Genomic DNA, 23,801 nt, shown 5'->3' on the forward strand with positions numbered 1-23,801 from the left:
GGGAGGCAGTGGGGAGCGGGTGCAGAGGTGAAACAGAGGTAGGGAGACAGTGGGGAGTGAGGCCGAGAGGTGAGCAGAGGTAGGGAGGCAGTGGGAAGCGTGGCCCAGAGGTGAAGCAGAGGTAGGGAGGCAGTGGGGAGCGTGGCCCAGAGGTGAGCAGAGGTAGGGAGGCAGTGGGGAGCGTGGCCCAGAGGTGAAAAATATGTAGGGAGGCAGTGGGGAGCGTGGCGCAGAGGTGAAACAGAGGTAGGGAGGCAGTGGGGAGTGAGGCCGAGAGGTGAAACAGCGGCATGGAGGTGGTGGGGAGTGAGGCCGAGAGGTGAAACAGATGTAGGGAGGCAGTGGAGAGCGTGGCGCATAGGTGAAACAGAGGTAGGGAGGCAGTGGGGAGAGTGGCCCAGAGGCGAGCAGAGGTAGGGAAGCAGTGGGGAGCGTGGCCCAGAGGTGAAACAGAGGTAGGGAGGCAGTGGGGAGAGTGGCCCAGAGGCGAGCAGAGGTAGGGAAGCAGTGGGGAGCGTGGCGCAGAGGTGAAACAGAGGTAGGGAGGCAGTGGGGAGTGAGGCAGAGAGTGAAACAGATGTAGGGAGGCAATGGAGAGCATGGCGCAGAGGTGAAACAGAGGTAGGGAGGCAGTGGGGAGAGTGGCCCAGATGCGAGCTGAGGTAGGGAGGCAGTATGGAGCGAGGCCCAGAGGTGAAGCAGAGGTAGGGAGGCAGTGGGGAGCGGGGCCCAGAGGTGAAGCAGAGGTAGGGAGGCAGTGGGGAGCGTGGCCCAAAGGTGAGCAGAGGTAGGGAGGCAGTGGGGAGCATGGCACAGAGGTGAAACAGCGGTAGGGAGGCAGTGGGGAGAGTGGCCCAGAGGCGAGCAGAGGTAGGGAGGCAGTATGGAGTGAGGCCCAGAGGTGAAGCAGAGGTAGGGAGGCAGTGGGAAGCGGGGCCCAGAGGTGAAGCAGAGGTAGGGAGGCAGTGGGGAGCGTGGCCCAGAGGTGAGCAGAGGTAGGGAGGCAGTGGGGAGCGTGGCCCAGAGGTGAAACAGAGGCAGGGAGGCAGTGGGGAGTGAGGCCGAGAGGTGAAACAGATGTAGGGAGGCAGTGGGGAGAGTGGCCCAGAGGTGAGCAGAGGTAGGGAGGCAGTGGGGAGCGTGGCCCAGAGGTGAAAAATATGTAGGGAGGCAGTGGGGAGCGTGGCGCAGAGGTGAAACAGAGGTAGGGAGGCAGTGGGGAGAGTGGCCCAGAGGCGAGCAGAGGTAGGGAAGCAGTGGGGAGCGTGGCCCAGAGGTGAAACAGTTGTAGGGAGGCAGAGGGGAGCGTGGCGCAGAGGTGAAACAGAGGTAGGGAGGCAGTGGGGAGTGAGGCAGAGAGTGAAACAGATGTAGGGAGGCAGTGGGGAGCGTGGCGCAGAGGTGCAACAGAGGTAGGGAGATAGTGGGGAGAGAGGCCGAGAGGTGAAACAGATGTAGGGAGGCAGTGGGGAGCGGGTGCAGAGGTGAAACAGAGGTAGGGAGACAGTGGGGAGTGAGGCCGAGAGGTGAAACAGAGGTAGGGAGGCAGTGGGGAGAGTGGCCCAGAGGTGAGCAGAGGTAGGGAGGCAGTGGGGAGAGTGGCCCAGAGGTGAGCAGAGGTAGGGAGGCAGTGGGGAGCGTGGCCCAGAGGTGAAGCAGAGGTAGGGAGGCAGTGGGGAGCGAGGTCCATAGGTGGGGAGCGTGGCCCAGAGGTGAAGCAGAGGTAGGGAGGCAGTGGAGAGCGTGGCCCAGACATGAAACAGAGGTAGGGGAGCAGTGGGGAGCGTGGTGCAGAGGTGAAACAGAGGTAGGGAGGCAGTGGGGAGTGAGGCCGAGAGGTGAAACAGATGTAGGGAGGCAGTGGGGAGAGTGGCACAGAGGTGAGCAGAGGTAGGGAGGCAGTGGGGAGTGAGGCCGAGAGGTGAAACAGAGGTAGGGAGGCAGTGGGGAGCGAGGCCCAGAGGTGAAGCAGAGGTAGGGAGGCAGTGGGGAGCGAAGCCCAGAGGTGAAGCAGAGGTAGGGAGGCAGTGGGGAGCATGGCCCAGAGGTGAGCAGAGGTAGGGAGGCAGTGGGGAGCGAAGCCCAGAGGTAGGGAGGCAGTGGGGAGCGAAGCCCAGAGGTAGGGAGGTAGTGGGGAGCGAAGCCCAGAGGTGAAACAGAGGTAGGGAGGCAGTGGGGAGTGAGGCCGAGAGGTGAAACAGATGTAGGGTGGCAGTGGGGAGAGTGGCCCAGAGGTGAGCAGAGGTAGGGAGGCAATGGGGAGCGTGGCCCAGAGGTGAAACAGATGTAGGGAGGCAGTGGGGAGTGAGGCCGAGAGGTGAAACAGATGTAGGGAGGCAGTGGGGAGAGTGGCCCAGAGGTGAGCAGAGGTAGGGAGGCAGTGGGGAGCGTGGCCCAGAGGTGAAACAGATGTAGGGAGGCAGTGGGGAGCGTGGCGCAGAGGTGAAACAGAGGTAGGTAGGCAGTGGGGAGTGAGGCCGAGAGGTGAAACAGATGTAGGGAGGCAGTGGGGAGCGTGGCGCAGAGGTGAAACAGAGGTAGGGAGGCAGTGGGGGGTGAGGCCCAGAGGTGAAACAGATGTAGGGAGGCAGTGGGGAGAGTGGCCCAGAGGTGAAACAGAGTTAGGGAGGCAGTGGGGAGAGTGGCCCAGAGGTGAGCAGAGGTAGGGAGGCAGTGGGGAGCGTGGCCCAGAGGTGAAGCAGAGGTAGGGAGGCAGTGGGGAGCGAGGCCCAGAGGTGAAGCAGAGGTAGGGAGGCAGTGGAGAGCGTGACCCAGAGGTTAAACAGCGGCATGGAGGTGGTAGGGAGTGAGGCCGAGAGGTGAAACAGATGTAGGGAGGCAGTGGAGAGCGTGGCGCAGAGGTGAAACAGAGGTAGGGAGGCAGTGGGGAGAGTGGCCCAGAGGTGAGCAGAGGTAGGGAGGCAGTGGGGAGCGTGGCCCAGAGGTGAAGCATAGGTAGGGAGGCAGTGGGGAGTGTGGCCCAGAGGTGAAGCAGAGGTAGGGAGGCAGTGGGGAGCGTGGCCCAGAGGTGAGCAGAGGTAGGGAGGCAGTGGAGAGCGTGGCCCAGAGGTTAAAGAGCGGCATGGAGGCAGTGGGGAGTGAGGCCGTGAGGTGAAACAGAGGTAGGGAGGCAGTGGGGAGAGTGGCCCAGAGGTGAAGCATAGGTAGGGAGGCAGTGGGGCGTGTGGCCCAGAGGTGAGCAGAGGTAGGGAGGCAGTGGGGAGTGTGGCCCAGAGGTGAAGCAGAGGTAGGGAGGCAGTGGGGAGCGAGGCCCAGAGGTGAAGCAGAGGTAGGGAGGCAGTGGAGAGCGTGACCCAGAGGTTAAACAGCGGCATGGAGGTGGTAGGGAGTGAGGCCGAGAGGTGAAACAGATGTAGGGAGGCAGTGGAGAGCGTGGCGCAGAGGTGAAACAGAGGTAGTGAGGCGGTGGGGAGAGTGGCCCAGACGTGAAACAGAGGTAGGGGGGCAGTGGGGAGTGGGGCAGAGAGGTGAAACAAAGGTAGTGAGGCGGTGGGGAGTGTGGCCCAGAGGTGAAACAGAGGTGGGGAGTCAGTGGGGAGCGTGGCCCACATTCCTCGGTTCGTAGCCTGGATTGTGTATGCAGAGCATCTTGCAATTGGGTATTCAGTGTCAGCTGAATACACATTTCATTAGAGAGGACATACAAGGGGCAAACGAAATGCTTCGGTTTCTTTTCCACGAGCGAACACATGTGCCCACAGACACTACACCAAGGAAACCAGTTTGCATGATTTGCAAATCTTCATACATTTGTAGTGTTAGGTGGGCATGCAAAATAACAAATATTCACCCTGGGTATCAGAAGCAGGCGAACAAGCAAATGTGTGGATACAAAATACTGAGGCTTGCAATCGGGGCCCGCCTGTGCCGTGGGCGAGCTGGACTCAGGCCCATGGTGCCAATTTTCGTCGTGGTGCATGGGGCTGTCTCCATTAAAGTCCTGCCTACAGCAGCGTCTCTCTTGCTTGATCCCAATCATTCAGACTGAACTGCTTTTAATATTTTACTTGCTGCAGGTACCGTTTTACACGCCATTAATCCCCTTCTTTCCCCTTCCATCTCACTCTCACCCCCCTGCCAACACCCACCAACACCACCACGCGCACCACCAACTTGGCACTCGTGTGGATCCACCTACCCTGTAAGTGAATCAGAATATCTGGGGGAGGTGCTGAGAAGTTTGTGGTCAGAGTTCAGTTACTGCTTTGTGTGAATGCCCTGTAAACACAAAATGGACGCCCTGCTGCCTTATTTTATTCACCACCTGCAGGAAGGACGCCACATTTCTTTCCACCCAGGGCGCTATCTGAGCAAGGGCCAGCTCCGCATGCCATATTATTTGTGCAAGTTGCATTTACCTCATCCAACATGGATACTCAAATCACATCTGTCAGACGCAAGGTTTTAACGCATTCCGGGGATTATTAACTGCGCATCGTTCAAGCAATTTCAAGAAAGTACTAGAACAATGTAACTGGTACTGAAAGCAGACACAAATTATTTTTTAGAGCCAATACAGACAAATGTTAGGAATATAGGGCATAGTACTACAGAAGTACTCGTTTACATGCATTTGGGATTCAGCCTTGAAACGTCCAACTCTGTAAGTAAAAGTACAAGGACGGCACAGGCATTTCTATTTATGATAATTGTACATGAATATTTCCATTGTATTTCTATTTTAGTTGTTTTCGGGCCTGTGCACAAATGCATGTAAGAGTATGTAAAAGATTACTACAGAAGTACTACTTTATGTACACAATAATGACTTTCTGAATAAGCCTCTTATGAGCATAAACTAATTCCGGACCCTTGGATTCATGGCAAGTTTAAAGTAATTTGAGACTATTTTTTTCTTGTACTTTAATATACCCACTGCCAGGATAAGAATTCTTATCAAGGACTATGGGACGCCCCCATGTGTCTGAAGACATCTTTACAAGACGACTCTCGAGTTATCTCCTCTCCCTTTTCTGTCTTTCTTAATGGGCACCTTAGCAAATAAAGGACTACAAGTTGGCACAAAGACACAACAAGAAAGCGGGCTGTGACCCAAAAACTGTACTTTTAACATAATTTCATCTGCTCAGGATGATCAATTCTGCTATCAAAATACTATGCAAGCTCTAGGCCTCTCATCTGAGCCCGGTGATGTGGTGGCAAACGCGCATAAGAAATAAAACAGTACAAGGTTGAGTGGGTCATAGGCTCCTCGTGGGCCTCTGTGCGGTTCTGGAACACTTTACCATTATCACTTATGGGTAGAGTTGCAGTGTCTAAGATGGTGCTTCTGTCACACTGCCTGTATGTGATCCAGAATTCATTGTGCCCTCTGCGCGCTAGAGTGTTTTATCAGCTGAATTCCCTCCACACCTCGCTCATCTGGGTAGGGAGGCGGAGTAGGGTAGCTCACCTGACTTTAATGAGGGAATATGGGGATGGTGGATTTGGTGTGCCAAAACTGGAATATTATCATTACGCCTCCCACACAGGGCGTAATGGATGGAGGAATCGAACAATTGGGAGAAGGATCTTCTGGTGAGCATGGTGGAGGGGACAGAACTCCCTGCATTACTGATGGCGGGCTCAGTGGAGTCCACCATTTCATAGGGAGCTGCCACTATGGATTTTGGTTCCTTTCAGCTCGAAGGAGGAGGCTATATCATAACAACCTTGGCGAGAGTTGGCTTGGGACCTGTTTCTGAAAGATGTTTTTATGTTTTTTGAAGAAGCTCAGAATTGGTTCGGGATAGGTCCGGGGCGATTTCTGCACTATGCGGGTATGTTGGATAAGGTAAGGGCCCTCTAGACGTCTTATTCCGTGGCGCCAACTGCCTTGGCTACATTGGGTATGTTAGTGGTGCTGGTGTCTGGGCGCCACTTCATTTTGCCAATTTACAAGGCAATACAGGCGGATACGATTACAGGACCTCTGACAGTGCGGCATGTGTGGGAGGCAGATATCGGGGCTCCAATCTCAGATGTGGACTGGGCCAGGACTTATGAGTTGTTGAAGACTGTGTCCAGTAAACGCCCGGTTCAAATTAATTCACTTTTATTTTGAACATCACACCTATAGGACTCCCACGGGCATGCAAAGATAAATCCAGAGCGCACAGCGGCATGTCCCTGTTGTGCAACTGTAGAGGCAGACTTTATTCAGCTTGCATGGGGTTGCCCACAGGTGCATGCATTCTAGGAGAGAGCAGGGCCGGACTGTGCAACGAAACCGGCCCTGGCAAACTGCTCGGCCGGGCCCCTGGGGGTCGATGGGGGTGCAGCCGACTGTATGCTCGAGCTGGTTTTGCCGATTTTGTTACAGGAGGCCGATATTGCAGGCTCCCCTGTAACAAAAACGGCCCGAGCATCAAAACCGCCCCCCACCCTAGCGGCCCACCGGGGAAACGCCTGCTACGGCCAGTCCGGCCCTGGGAGAGAGTAATTGTGCGGTTGAATCGGGCTGCCGTTCTGCCTTGTGAGCTCATGACTCAGCTAGCTATTGGGCAAACTTGTCCTCCCGAAGAAACGTAAAATGACAATCTGGTTTTTGCAACTGCCACTTGTGCTGGCAAGGAGGTGGGTATCCATCACGTGGATGGGGATTAGGGCTCCCTTGGAGGAGCTATGGGTTAGGTATGTTTCAGAATGATGAGTGGCAAAAGAAGAAATGCGTTACTTACCTGTAACTGCAGTTATCCAGTATTGGTATCTTTCATAGATTCACATGCCTGAATCATTCCCCGTCGTCGGGGTGGGAGTCCCCGGTATATAAAGAAAGTAATGTCATAAAGACATATACATAACAATAGGCCAGAGGCCTCACATTAGTAACATATCCATGTCCTTTTGTAAAAAGGACTAAACTTTGGCCAGGAGCCAATCAGATCTCACCACCCTCTAGAACCTTCCTGGAAGGAGCCCTAGTCCCTCAGATTTTCGTAAGCACAGTGCTAAATAGTACCTACTGAGAGAGCTAAGGTGAGCCCTTCCAGGGGAGGTGGGTGGGTTGCATGTGAATCTATGAAAGATACCAATACTGGATAACTGCAGTTACAGGTAAGTAACGCATTTCTTATCCAGTATTATGGGTATCTTTCATAGATTCACATGCCTGAATCAGAGTAACAAGCAATATCCAGCACATTTCGTAAGGTACAACATGTAAAGTCACACGATATAAGAATACCATCTGTGAAATAAAACAAGTACCTCAAAAACAATGAAATAAAGAAATGTGCAAGTATGCAGTAGGAAGGTGGGATGAAAGAGAAGGCTCACCTCTAGTGAAATAGATGACGGAGTACTGCTTGACCCACAGCTGCATCCTTCATGAGTTCAGAATCCAAGCAGTAGTGCTTGGTGAACGTATGTGGTGTCTTCCACGTCGCTGCTCTGCATATGTCGATAATGGGTACGCCTGCAAAGAGCGCCATTGAAGTAGAGACAGCTCTGGTAGAATGAGCTCTCACTCTAGAATGCAGAGGATGATTTGACTGTTGATGGCAGAAAGTTATTGCTGCCGAGATCCAACGGGAAATGCTCTGTTTTGTCAGAGGGAGGCCTTTTCTAGGCCTACTGAAAGCCACAAACAGTTGGTTGGATTTTCGAAACTCTTCTGTTTGATGTATGTAGAATTTCAGACAACGCTTGAGGTCTAAAGAGTGGAGAGACCTCTCTGCTGCAGAAAGTGGATTTGGGAAAAAAGTCCGCAAAATTATAGGTTCATTCAAGTGAAAATTAGATGGAACCTTAGGGATGAATTTAGGGTTGGTTCGTAGGATAACTCTGTCCTGTTTGAATTGCAAGAAAGGATCCTGAATGGAGAAAGCCTGCAGCTCACCAACACGCCTTGCAGATGTGAGCGTTAGCAAGAGAGTGGTTTTCCAGGACAGGTATTTGATGTCAGCTTTGTGTATTGGCTCAAATGGATGTTTCATCAGTTGAGCTAGGACGATGTTCAATTGCCAGGTGGGTGGTAAAGCCCTCACCGGAGGGAATGTCCTGAAAAGGCCTTTTAGAAACTGTTTAACTAGTCTCTCGGACCAGAGGGAAGAGCTAGTCGATAAACGCCTGAAGCGAGAAATCGCAGCCAGGTGAACCTTAATAGAGGCATGCGCCAGTCCTGAGTGCGCTAAATGGAGCAGGTAAGGTAGAATTTGTGCTGGAGTGGAAGAAAAGGGGTGTGTCTTATTTGCTCATACACAGAACCTTTTCCACTTAAGCGAATACGTTTTGTTGGTACTCTCCGCCCGGGCTAAAATTGTCCTGCATTCTTGGGAAATGTCTATTTATTTATTTTATTTATTTTTAGAGTTTTCTATAGCGCGAACTTGAACCGATTAGGTTATCAGAGCGCTTTACATAGCACCAGTTCCGTTACATGTTATCACAGCAGTTTACATAGAATCAGTTACGTTGCACATTTCAGGATCTTGAACCCATTAGGTTATCAAAGCGCTCAGGAGCCAAGCCGACAATCTGAGAGATGCTGGATCCGGATGCTGGACTAGTCCTTGTTTCATTGTTAGGAGAGTCGGGCAAGGTTTGAATAGGATTGGCGGTTCCAGTGATAGGAGATGAAGCTCTGTGAACCAATGTTGGCGTGGCCACGCTGGAGCTATTAGGATCAGGGTGCAATGCTCCGCCTTCAGTTTCCGGAGAACCCTGGGAATCAGGGGAAATGGCGGAAATGCATAAGCAAAGACGTTGCACCATCCGATCGAAAATGCATTCCCCAGGGATCCCTGTTGGGGATGCCAGCTTGCGTAATGTTGGCATTTTGCGTTGTGGCGAGTCGCAAACAGATCCACAGGTGGCGTGCCCCATTGGGCGAATACCGAACTGAGAAGATGACGATCTAGTTCCCACTCGTGACACATGGAACGCTGCCTGCTCACGCCCGAAGGGAAATGTTGTGTTGTAGAAGCCAATTCCAGATTTCTTGAGATTCTTGAGACAACAATAGCGTGTTCCCCTCTGTTTGTTTAGATGATGCATTGTGGTAGTGTTGTCTGTTCTCACAAGCACTGGGGAATTTCTGATCCTGGGTAGAAACGCTTTTAGTGCCAGGTATACCGCTCTCAACTCGAGGAGATTTATGTGCAGTTGCTTCTCTGCCAGGGACCACTGCCCATTGATTTGGAGGTCCTGAAGGAACGCCCCCCATCCTTCTAGGGACGCATCCGTAGTTATTACGTGTGGCGAGATTGGCAGTATGAAGGATAGGCCTCGTCGTAGATTTTGAGACTGAAGCCACCAGTTCAGAGCCTGGATTATGGTTATCCGGACGACGTCGTCGAAGGATCCCCTGCATTGAGTCCACTGAGCAGAAAGCGCCTCCTGAAGTGGGCGCATGTGAAGGCGGCAGTGTGGGATCAACAGGATGTTCGAGGACATCATCCCTCACAAGGACTTGTAGAGGCGCACGGTGATAGATCTTTTGGACTGAATCCGGGTGGCCAAGGTCCTTAGTTTCACTTGCCGTTCTATTGAAGTGAAGGCCTTCCTTCGAGTAGTATCTAGGACAGCTCCGAGGAACGTGAGACATTGGGATGGTTGAAGGACAGATTTTTCTTCGTTGAGTGTGAGTCCCAGAGCATTGAAGAGCTTCAGACAGGCGTCGGAGGACTTGGTCACGCCTGCGTAAGTAGGTGCTTTGACTAGCCAGTCGTCTAAGTACGGGAATACCTGGTGATGTTGTTGGCGAAGGTATGCCGCTACTGGAGACAGACACTTGGTGAAAATGCGTGGGGCTGACTTTAGGCCGAAGGGCAAAACTCGAAATTGGTAGCGCTTGCCCGCCACTTTGAACCTGAGAAATTGTTTGTGGTTCTTGTGGATCGGAATATGAAAATAAGCGTCTTGAAGGTCGGGAGACACCATAAAGTCGTTTGCATTGAGGAGTTGTAGCACCTCCTGGATGGACACCATGCAAAATGACTGTTTTTTGAGGTATTAGTTGAGGTTTCTCAAGTCCAATATAGGTCTCCATTTTTTCACCTTTTTTCGAATTAAGAAGAATCGGGAATAGAACCCCTTGTTTTTCTGATTTCGGGGAACTTGTTCTATCGCTCCTTTTTTGAGCATAAGGGAGATTTCCAATTGTAGTAGCTTTAGATTTTTGTGTTGCATTGGGATTGGAGGCGTTTAAGGAGGAGTTTCCACAAACTCCAGAGAATGTCCGAATTGAACAAGTTGGAGGACCCATTGATCTGTCGTAATTTATTGCCAATTGTGAAGGAAGGAAGTATTCTTCCTCCAACTTTGTAAGGTGGAGAGAAACTGGAGACCTGAGGCAGAGAGAAGTCATTGTCTTCTGCCTGTGTCTTTTTCCCCCCCCCCCATCCGCGAAAGGAAGACTTGTTAAAGGACGACTGGTTTTGCTGCTGTCTTTGCTGTTACTGGGTCTTATATTGTTGGCCTGAGCTGTAAGTGGATTTGTATCCTTGATTGTTGCCTCTGAAGGACTGACCTCTCCCTCTGGAGCCTCGAAAGGAAGGGTTTTTGTACTGAAGAGTACCTAGAGCCCTTGCAGTATCTGTATCTTTTTTGATACCTTGAAGCATGTCATCGATGTGTTGGCCAAACAGAAGTTTACCGTCATAAGGCATGTCTAAAACCTTGGCTTGAACTTCAGGCCGAAAAGATGTTGCCTTAAGCCAACCTTGGCATCTCAGGACTGCAGCTCCTGCCAGCTGTCGGAAAGCTGTGGATGCGATATCCAATGCCACATCAATCATCTCCAAAGCGGAGCGCTCGCCTTCGAGGAGAATCTTCCTCACTTCCTCTTTCTGCTCCTCTTGAAGTGATCCCAAGTATGGAGCTACGTCTGCCCACATTTGGCGGTTAGAACGCCCCAGTAGAGCCAAAGAGATTGCTGCACGCACTTGCAAAGCTGACATGGACGAAAACCTTTTTCCTATATTGTCTAGCTTTCGGCCCTCCTTATCTGGCGGCGCAGTCAATACAGCTGAAGGATTTTTTGACTTGCGTTGTGCCGCTTGGGTTATTACCGAATCAGGCTTCGGATGGCCGATAAGGCAAGCTGGAGCAGAGTCCGGAGCTTTATATTTTTTATCCAGTCTGGGCAGCACTGGCATCAGAGATGCAGGGGTCTGCATTATCTTCTCCCCTTGGTCCCAGACATGATCAATGATGGGAATAGATCGTACCATCTTTTGGTATGGGTCCTTAAAATCGTAAAGGAAGCAATCTTGTGGTGTTGCCGTGATTTTGAGGCTGAAGCGTAACGCCGCCCTCTCTACGATGTTGTGGAAGCCCCAATGTCTTCCGGGGGAGAATCCGCTTGCGCCTGCACAGGGGATGCGGGACCTGAAATTACATATTCATCCCATTCATCCTCCTGAAGCTCCCCTTCCTCACGTTGCTGCTCCTCTTGTTCTTCTTCTTCTTCCTCATCCGAGGAAGGCAGAGGACGTGAGCGAGATGGCTCTGGTTGGAGAACTAAAGGAGCCGGTCGAGATTTAGGAGGCGGTGTGACGACTATAGGTGTCACAGGTGTTTGTGTTACCACTGGCTGAGGTGGAGCAGTGGACGGGAACCTCTGTTTATAGTCCGCAATGAGAAACTGCAGGTCTGTTACAATAGAAGCTGGGAGACACACCATAGGCTGTTGTTGAAGCGGTGGAGGTTGGATTTCCTCCTGGTACTCCACATCCTGTTCCTGTTCCTGTTCCTCATAGTCTGAGCTTTCGTGAAGCTTGACTTGCAGTTCAGATGGGCTTGTTGCTTGCTGAAACATAGAGCCCTCATCTGAGTCCTCAGTGTCCAGGATATGAGCCGGGGAAATGGTTGTACCCTGCTAGGCGAGGTTAATTCTGGCGTAAGTGTACGCGTAGTCATCCTGAAGTGTGTATAGGTACACTTCAATGGAGGTGATTCAGCCGTCGATGGAATGGTCGTCGACGGGGAATCATCGACTGAGACTGAGTTGTCGACGGTGTCTTCTTCATCGACGACGTCGTCGACAGCGGGATCGTCGACGATGATTGCTTCGTGGACGACTTCGTCGACGCTGATGTTGTCGTCGACGGCTTCGTCGACGCTGATGTTGTCGTCGACAGCTTCGTCGTCGACTGCTTTATCGACGCTGGTGCTGTCGCTGATGGCTTTGTCGTCGACTGCTTCGCCGACGCTGGTGTTGTCGTCGGCTGTTTCGTCGACGCTGGTGTCGACGTTGGTTTCGCTAGGTTCGCCGTCGACGGGCCCGCTGAAGGCTTCGTCGACGCTGACATTGACGACGATGACTTGATCGACGATGAAATTGACGTTGAAGAGGGTTTCGTCGTCGTCGTCGAAGATTTTGCCGACGACGACAGCTTAGACTTCGTCGACGCTGATGTTGTCGTCGACAGCTTCGTCGTCGACTGCTTTATCGACGCTGGTGCTGTCGCTGATGGCTTTGTCGTCGACTGCTTCGCCGACGCTGGTGTTGTCGTCGGCTGTTTCGTCGACGCTGGTGTCGACGTTGGTTTCGCTAGGTTCGCCGATCGACGATGAAATTGGCGTTGAAGAGGGTTTCGTCGTCGTCGAAGATTTTGCCGACGACGACAGCTTAGACTTCGTCGTCGACGACGAGGTACTCGTCGACGGTGGCGTTGTTGAGGTCTTTTTAATAATAATAATAGATGGAACAGACCTACCCGTCGACGACGAGGATGAAGTAGTCGTCGACGTCGATGATAAAGATGACGCTACCGTCGTGGAGATCGTGGCTGTCGACATTGTCACAGGCAGGGCTGAAGATGTCACCAAAGGTTTCTTGAAGGTAGGATCCTGTAGAGAAACCTTTACAGCAGTAGCCTTAGAACAATCCTCTTGGGCGTCTTCTTTTGAGGAGGCTGTACAGATGGTCCTGGAGATGAAGTTCTAGGCCTTTTAGGAGTAGAGTGTACACTCCCCATTGAACACTCACTCTCACCTGAAGAGACTGTTTGATCTTTGTCCTTAAGCCCCTGGAGCCATATCAGCAGTCGGCTCTCTCTATCCTTGAGAGTTTTGGTCGAAAAAGTACGGAAGATTTTACAGTCTCTTGCTGAATGGTCAGGATATAAACAGTAAAGGCAGTCCTCATGCCTGTCATCCACATGAAGCCTCTTTTTGCCACAAGAGGCACAAGGTCTGAAAAGTCCCTTCTTTGGAGTATCAGCCATGGCTAAGCAGAAGATTCCTCACAGGAATAAAGTTCTGAGACAAAATTGTGGAGATAAATCCAGAAATATAAAGAAACTGAGCAGAGCTCAGAGGAGACTCCCTTAGCACGACATGCGGTAGAAAATCTGAGGGACTAGGGCTCCTTCCAGGAAGGTTCTAGAGGGTGGTGAGATCTGATTGGCTCCTGGCCAAAGTTTAGTCCTTTTTACAAAAGGACATGGATATGTTACTAATGTGAGGCCTTTGGCCTATTGTTATGTATATGTCTTTATGACATTACTTTCTTTATATACCGGGGACTACCACCCCGACGACGGGGAATGATTCAGGCATGTGAATCTATGAAAGATACCCATAATACTGGATAAATGCAAATGCGATGTACCTGTTTGGATGCCAAACTTCCACTAGACTTGGAAACCTGCGGCATGCTCTGTCAAAAGTTTTTATGCCTGGAGGGAGAAGCCTCGGGGGATGACTCCACTGGTTGTGAGGGGTAACTATAGTGGGGTGGTGTGTAGATGTGATTGGATGGCAGGAACTTAATACTTTGGCCTTGTGTTATTTCCTATAGTGAGTGGATGCAGCAATTGCCTCCCTTTGATGTGCTTCAATACTTTAATACCTACTTTTATAAAAGTTGTGAGTGGCTCTGATGTATTTGCAATGTACCTTGTTGAGGCACTGCTTTATTTTATGTTGTCATGTGTTTATATAATGACAAGTAAAGTGTTTTTTTTTAATTAAGTATATTTTTAACAGACTGCTGCCCGCAGGAGTGTCTCAGTGAGACCAAGTCCCCTCAAGTAAGAGCGGATGAGGTCCACCACCACCCACTCGCACAAATTAACTACCGGATATCTCTAGAATCAATGTTAATTCTTTAGAATTTTCTATAGGCCTTTCTTCTCTCCATTTTATTTATTTATTTATTTATTTGCTTGTTAAGCGCATGAATAAATTCCCGAAGGGATATCTCTGCGCTGGTGCTCGCATATTAGAGGGTTGCTGCAAGGATTAGAGCTGAGGAAGAGAACCTGAAAAATTTAAAGCATGGTAAACAAGTAAGTTTTCAGTTTCTTCCTGAATAGTTCCAGGCTCCTAGTCTGTTTTAGTTCAGTGGGCAGGGAGTTCCAAAGAATTGGCCCTCTGTAGGACAGTGCTCGGCCTCCCTGTCTGGCCCTTCTAATCTTTGGGACCTGAAGCAAGAGATGGTTACTGGACCGAAGTGTGCGGGCAGGGATGTAAGGCATGAATTTTTCTTTTAGATAGCTGGGACTGGTGCTAAACAGGCATCTGTGTATGACGTTACAGATTTTAAATTTGATGCGCTGCTTTACGGGTAGCCAATGGAGTTGGTGAAGTAAGGGACTGGACGGCGTTCTGGGAGGGGCGTTGAGGGCCAGTCTGGCCGCCGTATTCTGTACGACCTGAAGTTTGTTCAGCTGTGCTTCATTAGCTGAGATGTATAAACCATTGCAGTAATCCATTCTGCTTATGATAAGGGTCTGGATGAGAGTCTTCCTATGGTTAGGGGGTAGAAACGGGAAGGCTTGTCTCAAAAGCCCCACCACATGGAGGCAGGCACCTGCCACTTGCGTGGTGTGCTCTTTAAGCAGGAGCGCTTGGTCTAATTTAACACCTAGATTTTTTGCTGTTTGTTTGGGCTTGGGGATGGGGCCAAGTTCCAGAGGCCACCAGTCTGGGGACCAAAGAAGAGTGGCCCCTCCAAACAGCATGACCTCCGTTTTGGATACATTACATTGTAAAAAATTTTGAGCCATCCAATGTGCTACCGCCCTCATCCCGCTGGCAAATGATGATTGAGTTGCCGGCGTGAGGGTTTGGAAGGGGAAAAGCAGCTGGGTGTCGTCAGCGTATGATACAGGAGTAAATTCAAAAGATCTTATCAAATTAGCTAAGGGGGCCACGTAAATGTTAAACAGCGTGGGGCTGAGACACGAGCCCTGTGGCACACCCTTAGTTAGCTCTCTTGATGGTGATGAATGGGAGCCCAGTCTGACACCTTGGGTTCGATCAGAAAGGAAACTGTGCAACCACGATAGAGCTGTTCCTCCTACCCCTACGTTACTCAGTCTTTCGAGAAGGAGAGCATGTGATACCGTGTCGAAGGCAGCGGATAGGTCCAACAGCACTAGAATCACTGATTCCCCCCTGTCCAGTGACATCCTGATGTTGTCGGTCACGGAGAGGAGGGCTGATTCAGTGCTGTGGTTGGGCCTGAAGCCAGATTGAGAGGGGTCCAGGCCCTCCGCTTCCTCGATGTAGTTAGACAGGTGGGTATTCACATGCTTCTCTATAAGTTTACCAAGATAGGGTAGGAGGGAGATGGGCCTGAGGTTAGATAAATCAGACCAGGGCAGAGTGGTATTTTTCCGAATTGGATTTACAACTGCTTGTTTCCACTCAGAAGGCACCCGTCCTTCACCGAGGGATTGATTTATTATGATTTGTAGGAGTGGGCCAAGAAAGGAGTTGAGAGGGGCCATCATTCTTGCGGGTATAAGGTCGTTAGGGGAACCAGATTTTATATGGTTAGTTAGAAGGAGGAGATCGGTGTCGGATATAGGGGGAAAGGAAAGTAATGATATTGTTTTTTGTTGAAAGGTGGTGTTAGCGGAGCTAACAATGGGGGTGGGGCTGCAGATATTGGTAGAGGTGTTGTTCAAGATTTTATCGTAAATAAGGTTGATTTTATTCTCGAAAAACAGAGATATCTCTTCACAAAGTGGCAGTGAGAAATCATCCACGCTAACACATGCTGTAGGTTTCACAAAGGATTCGAGAATCTTATATAATTCCTTTGAGGAGTTGCCAGCCTCCGATATCTGCTGGGCCAGGCTAAATTTGCGCGCTGTTTTGATGTTTTTGTAGTATTTGGATTGTGCTTTTAAGTAGGCATTCTTATCATCTAGGAGGTGCGACCTCCGCCACTTTTTCTCCAACCTTCTACACCCTTGCTTCTCACTTCTTAAGGTATCTGTGTACCATTTTTCCTTTTTGTGGGTGGGGAATTGTTTGTGAAGTTTTAGCGGGGCTACTTTATCCAAGGCTTTCAAAAGAGATTCCTTGAAGCTGGATAGAGTATCTTCTACATTGTCAGTTGCGAAGGATAAGGGATTTTCCCAGACCTTCTGTAGTCCTTCAGCGGTGACTTTATGCCACTGACGCCGCCATATGGGGGGGAGAGTTTTATGGAGTGGTGGTTTGATAGCTATTGGAAGATCAAATTCTAATAAATGGTGGTCTGTCCAGTCCAGCTGAGAGGTGACTATGCCGGACAGGGTGGGGCAGTTAGAGAAAAGTAAGTCTAGTAAATGTCCCCCTTCATGGGTTGGATCGGAATTATGGAGTTGGAGCCCTAGAGCGGACATATCAGCAAGCAAGGCTTTAGTTTCACTTAGTTCTGGTTTGTCTATATGTGTGTTGAAATCGCCGAGAAGGATAAAGTTTTCCTTGGCTCTAATGTAGGGTGCCAGTAATTCCATGAGGGAGAGGGAGAACCCAGCATTGGGTCCTGGTGGGCGGTATATAAGTGCCCCTTTCATAGCTAATTTGGAAGAGATATTAATCCTAAAAGACATGAATTCCAGACTGGAGCTGCATTGTTTCTCTATAATAGTGACTTTCAGGTGTTCCTTGTGGATGATCGCTAGTCCGCCACCTATCTTGATAGGGCGGTCCATGTTTAATAGCTTATATCCTGAGGGGATAGCGATGGTAATGGATGGAGTAGTGTGGGGTTTGAGCCATGTTTCTGTCAGGAAACATAGGTCTGGCTGGGATGAGTAAAGTAGATCCCATATCTGAACTTGGTTTTTAGGCAGGGACCGGACGTTTAGCAGCAAACATTGAAATGTGTTTTTCTGTTTACTAGCTATGGGAATATTGGGGTCTAGATGGGGTAGAATATTTGCTTGGTAATGACATAGTTTGCAGGAGAAAGGACCTTCAGGATATGTCCAATTCTCATTCTCGCGGCATAGTGACACGGCTGGTTGCAAAGCCAGCAGGTCCGCGGCGGCATACCTTATAGGACTCTGTAGGGCTGGATATCTGGACATGGCCCCTGGCTCCGTTCTGGCGCGGACGGGCGCAGACGGGCAGGTCTTTGGCTTGTCTTAGGCGCCGTCAAGGGCGCCCTGCTGCGCGCAATCGCTGCGCGCTAGACCCGACGAGGGGCTAAATAGCCCTCAGAAGTGAGCAGCTAGAACGCTGACTGCTCGACTTCCTGTGTGTGTCTGGCTCTTGCCTGCCCCGCCCTCCGCACTACGGTATTGGCTACCGAGTCGGACCGGGGCGGGCAGGCTGGAATATCGAGCGCAGACGACTGAAAGCTTAACTGAAGCTCAAGTGTGACTCTCAGCAACCCACGCGAGTGCAAATAGCAATAAAGGTGAACACAGTTAAAATTCTCAATCAGTTCCAACAGCTATCCGCCGCTAGTGCAAAGTGCAAGGTGCTGGGTGAATTAAAATAATTTGCAGTATGAACTGCCACAGAAGCTATTCTTTCCTTGATGAGCCCATCTTCCAAACCTTATCATGAAAAGATCTAATAATGGCTTACCCAATGGATCTCTGGCCGGCTCCCAACGCAAGTCGTCTTCTCGCTCTCGGATCCACCCGCAGAGACCACTGTCGAAATTGCAACTGTGAACCAAGGCCCCTGAATAAAGAAAAGCATAATGTGATCTCTGGCAACACTAGTGTATTCTAAGAGCATAGACCTAGCCTGATTGCGAAATCATCTTGCCAATGCTGGGGTAAACGTATTTCTACTAATCATCTGCTAAGGGAAAATGGCAAAGAGTTCTGTGCACTGTTAAGCTATAATTTCGAACATCATTCTTATTTTCTCTCTTTACAAGGTCATTCATAATATGGTTGAATATTTTGAAGAGGTTTTTTTAAAAGTCACCTACTTATGCACAATAAATAGCTACTCATTCACCCAGATCAATGGAAACCCACCCTGTTTAAATGATCCAAGACATTATCAGCATAAACGCCTAAGGCCTCATGTCAATGAGGAGCATAGTTATCCACTTTTAGACACTAAGAGTTAAGCCCAGATTTTCTAAGGATTTGCTCCAGCGTGATGCAAAGCAGGGCATCAACGGTGTTTTGCACTAGAAAGATGCACTTTCCTCAGGGTAAAGCCACTTTGCGTCAAGGGGGCGCTACTGGGGTGGATCAACACAAACACACATAGGTTGTAACCTAAAGCCCAATCTACTAAGATAGCCAGACCAATATTCCAGTTAAACAATAATGCCTATTAGAAGCAGGTGCAAACACAGGAAAATGAATTGCCTACTTCCAGAAAAAGACACATCGCAGGTATGCTGCAGGGGACAGCACTCATCTAACATGCCTGACATTTTTTTGTGTTTGTCTATACACAGGAAAGTGTACGGAAAGGTTATGATTCCATTAAAAAAAAATGCTAGAGGTGGACTGAACAAACTCACTTCTGCACCATGGTGCGAGGCTTTGCGGCACGCGAGGGAACCTGTTTCTGCTATAGCTCAAGAAAAGACATCAGCAGCAGGCCAATTTGAGTAGATATGGCTCTCTGCCGTCTACTCCCATTCTAAAAAATGTGGGCCTTAGTATGCTGGCTCATGCCTTACATGCGCCAAAAAACATGGACACTATTAGTTGCTGCTGGCTAACCAGCAAGGTCTGGCTACAGGTGGGCCTCACATTGCTTAATTTGTCAAATGAAATATATATATATATATATTATAAGTGCCAGGGCTCTCGCCAGGAGGCCACTGCAGTTTGCACCACACATAGCCACTGCTATGCTGCCAATGATAGTAACAACACAACTACTAACCATCACACTCCTACAAGTGTGACAATCCGGACTATTTCAGGCCTCCGAAGCTAATCGAATGGCTTGGTCAGCAGGTCATAATCATTTTTAATATACATTGAATTAATAATTAACTGTTGTTGTGGTCATCTCTAAATTAGCTAGAGAGCGTCACCTTGTGGCAGACTGTCACAAGCGCTATTGTTTGACAATTAAGTGCAGGTGCCGAGCACCGGAAACCACTGGCTCAAATTAAGCATTGGGGCCAGATGCCACGCTGCCGGTTGGCAACCGAGAATTTGAGTCAGGGAAAAGTAGGCTACAGAATTCTATATAAGCCCATTAAACGAGCTGACCACAAGCTCCAAAGAAACAACACTGTAGGGTACTATAAATGGTTTCACATCGAAACACATTCTGGAATAAATTAAAGTGAATGCTGAGGAATGGAGGATACTATTACAAATGCAATAAGTCATGAATAAGATACAGTAGGGTTCCAAAATTCTTGAGTGGCAAAATCTCAACCTCCAAGCAATTGAGACAGACGCACTAACCCGGTCACTATGAACTAACAATATCTACTGTAGTCCCTGTCTTACACGACAGCCAAATCAAGTGAAGCACAAGTCTGGTGCGCAAATCAGTGTTGTCGTCGGCTTGGAGGTGTGTGCATGCTTGTGCTTCCAAATATTTTGACACTAAAAAAATACTCTGAACAGGTCAAACTAATCCTCCTTATCCATCCGTATTTTTTTGCGTTTTTTTATAGATTATTTATTCTTGCGGGTCACTGTTTACTGATGCTGTAACCCTGTCATTTGAGGATTATTGTCCAATTGATGTTTTGTATAACTTTTTTACCCTTTTATTATCTAATTACACCGAACAAAGTTTATTGGAGGTCAAACTATTTGACAATTCTTCATACGGTGCGACACTTCAGGGAAACATACATTTGTTAACATAAAGACTACTGTACAACACTGTACCAGCTCACTATTAAAGTTTTGAATTCCAACCGTACAACAAATGCAACAATTTCTAGGCTCAGCATAAGGCAATAACCATAAGTTGCAATAGCATGTTAAGCTCAAAAGAAGAAGGTAAAGCTACATGGTACAAGAAACCAGGCTCCATGGAAGTGCTCACATTTTGTTATTGTAAGTAGGTAGGGGTGACTTACCTGGGTCATCTCTCGCTTCATACTCGTCTGCACTTATCCCCTTTTCAATCTCAAATATATCAAACAGGTCATTGTGTATTCCAGGTTGGCGTGGGACTGAAAGACAAAGTAGGACACATGTCAAAAATGAGGAGAGAGAAAATGAAAACGGAAATAGGTCATACCCCTATCTTTTAAAGCAGTGCCTTCAACAGAGCCCCAGGGCACAGGGTCTGGAGAGAGCTCCCGTAATTACATTTCACCTGAAGAGCCCATGACCTTTGAGGTCACACTTAACTAAGACTTTGAAAAACGCATTTTCCAAAGCTGCGGGGGCTTTGTACAGCTCCACATGTGAGGCTACCAGCCTTTCACTGCACACGCCCCATGCGGCGGGAAGGCCGCTGGCCAGAAGGGTGAAGCCTTAATAGCCGCACATGTGGGTTTGTGCAATGTTGCACGCAAAGGTACACTGCAGTGCTTAATTTGCAGTGGTGGTTCCAGGGGGTGGGCACCGGTACTCATTTTTGAAGACCAGGGTATCTTTTTCATCAGAGTGTGGTCTATAGCAAAAGAGAGAAGGGTAGAAGCAAAAGAAAGAAGAAATAAAACTAGGAAATCAGTGACAAAGGGAGAAAGCAGGGATGAAAAGAACCTGTAAGAATGAGCGGGAGACAGCACTTGTAGGCTGGTGGAAGAAAAAGGCATGAGGTGGTAGTAGTAGTAAGCTTCACTGTTTACAGTAGAGCCATAATAATATCAAGTAATAATTAAAAAGCTGCCTTTAACCGGTTGGCCGACTTCCATCTACTTACATACAAGAGGCACAACAATGTATACATTGTAACTAGCTGGATATCCCCAAATAAAACATAATAATCATTAACGCCAGGCACTATAAAAGTTAACAATGTAAAGTATAAAAAGTGTGCGCAGTAATGATAAAAGCATCGTAGTATTATATGTAAATTATTTCTTATCATGCTGACCCTGGCCAGATAAATATAGCTACGGATAAAATATTTTCAAGGGTAATCGGTTCTAAGCCAGAGCGCCAATTCACGGGCGCTACTTGAAGAGCAAATGCCGTTACACGAAGTCTACTACAGATTGTAGCCCATCTGGCGCAGAGGATAATAAAGTGCAAAACATTTTTATCTCCCCCTCCCAACACCACAGTCACAAGAACCATGATTACACTTGAGTGATTCCCATTTGCACTTGTAAGCTCCAGTGGGAAGAACCCGAATCCTGAATTTGAGATACACTATGCATCATGCTACAGGATGCATCCAACCCCGCTGTGCCTCAAACCCAATGGCACCCCTTTGGCACAGATAGTTATAAGTCAGTGAATCAGCTTTGGCTGCAGCAATTGCTTTTTTCATATTTAGAGTCAGTACTACTCTTTGCTTCAACCTATTCTGTAACCTTTAATCAAGGAGGGATTAGCACAGAGATTTCCAAAGCCTAGCTCCACAGAGTATTTACAACATAATCACAGCATTTACAGACTGTAGGAAGCTGTTTCTTGCAGCACACTGAAGTACACGCTTTAAAATTCCTCTGTAAACATGCAATATAGCGGTGAAGCAAGTGCTATAATCTCTGCAATGGGCTTAATAATCGAGTCCTAGATGTAAAGCTGCCAGGAGAGAGCCTGAATGCAGCTGCAAAGAGGCCCTGAGGAAAGAGTTTTCAATTATTTGAAGCTCTTTGGTGTTTACATAAGTCTTACAATTGTGCACATAAGTGGTAGCAGCTACGTCATTATTATACGCCTGTAGTTGTTACGTGTTATTTATTCTTATTAATAGTGTGAGGTCTTAAGCATTGTATGTGGTCTGCAAGTTATGGTTCGCATGGTGGTTGTGCGAGTTCCGAATTATGCTCCTAACCGTAACTTTCGAATTTTAATGGATTTTCAGTCTTCTGTTTTCAATAACCAAAACTGTACCTTAACTGTGATTTTAAGGGAAATTTTTAAGACTTTTAAAAATCTTATTTTGAGGAGATATAACCAAAGCTAACCATAACTTTAAATTAACTTTTTTTTTTGTATTGAATGTTTATGTTCCAAGAGTTCCCTGCACCACAACCGCTGCCGTTGGTGTTCCCTGCTGCACTCGGTGGAGTTTGATCACAGGCTTTGGCCTCGAGCTGAGCCCTGATTCCAAACTAACATGGCTCGACAACACCCTTAACACATAGCCTTTAACCTTATGCAGTGCAGGCTGGCCAGAGGGCATGGCTGGCCAACACTCCATGGGCAGCCAGCCTGCACTGTGTATGGATGAAGGCCTTGAACATTTGGGCTGGCCACAGCCTCAGGCCTCCAGGCCCTGTGCCCAATGCTCCGCAAGCACCCAACCATTTCTGCACATGGCCTCAAGTCATGTGCAGTGGGATTGGCTGCAATACCTGGTCTCTGGCAAGCCCCTGCATCCAGTTCACTAAAGTGGCCAACACACACACCGCAAAGCCTTCAAAATAGTGCTGCAGGGCTTTGCCTCCAGCACCCAATCCTCTGTGGGCAGCCAGCTTCTGCTACTTACAGCTTTTGGCAAGGGCAGCAGGCGGTTAGCCGCAAGGCCTTACCTCATGCCATCACCTGTCTCCAACTATCTGTGGGCAACCAACACCTGCAGTGCATGGCTATCTGCCTTAGGCAGCCTGGAGACAGACAGACACACACACACACTCCCAAACACAGTACCAGCTACCACTGTGTAGTTAGAGAGTTTTTTCCGCTAATAATTTTCGGCCGTTTGACGAATCTTCATGAAACTTTACAAAACTTGTTCATCCACATCAGCTCCTTCTTGGAAAGTTTCAGCATAATCCGTCAAGTGGGGTCTATAACACCTTTTCCTCAAGCAATGTCCATAGGGAATTTTAGACAGTGCTACAGCCTAAAAGGCTGAACAGAATTATACTAAATTTGGAAGAAAGCTAGATCTTTGCCTAGAAAGCGTGATTTTTGTGATCTGGTGTAAATATGTTAGAAGTTTTGGAGAACTTAAGGTTCAAAATTTATAGAAATGCTAACAGTTGGGATGAAACTCAAAAATTCAAGTCTTCTGACAGGCTGTGAAATTAAGTTATGGTTCAGGGTCAGACTCATCAAACCACTGAAATTCCCAAGTTATGGTTTGCATCCCACACAACACTTGCCATAACTCCCACGACCCACCATGCTCAAAACACCAATTTTCAAATGTGGCCATTTTATTGCAGGTAACTATTGCTTGGTAAAAAAAAATGTCACTCACAAAACCATTACAATTGATTTGAAAGACTTTAAGAACTGTAACACCAAAGATGTCATTTGCGCTATATCGTGTGCTTGCAACCTAATTTATATGGGGCAAACTACTCAAAAGGTTAAAAGTCACATTCTACAGCACAGAAGGCGCATCAAATGCAAGGTCGTGGGAGCACCACTCGTTCAGCATTACCACCAATTGCAACACGTGGCTGGTGTGATCTGGTGGTAAGCGACTGAACGTGCGCATCATAATCAAAGAAGAGCAGGCAAACAATGTATTATTAAAAAAATAATTGAAAAGGATTGATTCAACAGACCTTATTACTAATG

General features: G+C 48.5%; 1 protein-coding gene across 4 annotated transcripts in view; it reads right to left on the reverse strand.

Moving 5' to 3' along the window:
* Positions 1 to 23,801, reverse strand: part of NPNT (nephronectin) — a 284,483-nt gene that overhangs the window by 20,052 nt on the left and 240,630 nt on the right. For all 4 annotated transcript variants that reach the window (XM_086962034.1, XM_086962032.1, XM_086962033.1 and 1 more), the window contains 2 exons: positions 20,225 to 20,320; positions 17,785 to 17,883 (listed from right to left, as the gene is read on the reverse strand). In XM_086962034.1, coding sequence (XP_086818160.1) covers positions 17,785 to 17,883; positions 20,225 to 20,320 — 195 coding nt within the window. The remainder of the gene's footprint in view (positions 1 to 17,784; positions 17,884 to 20,224; positions 20,321 to 23,801) is intronic.

Source organism: Lissotriton vulgaris, chromosome 3_1 (assembly GCF_964263255.1).
Source record: "Lissotriton vulgaris chromosome 3_1, aLisVul1.2, whole genome shotgun sequence".
Classification (NCBI taxonomy): domain Eukaryota; kingdom Metazoa; phylum Chordata; class Amphibia; order Caudata; family Salamandridae; genus Lissotriton; species Lissotriton vulgaris.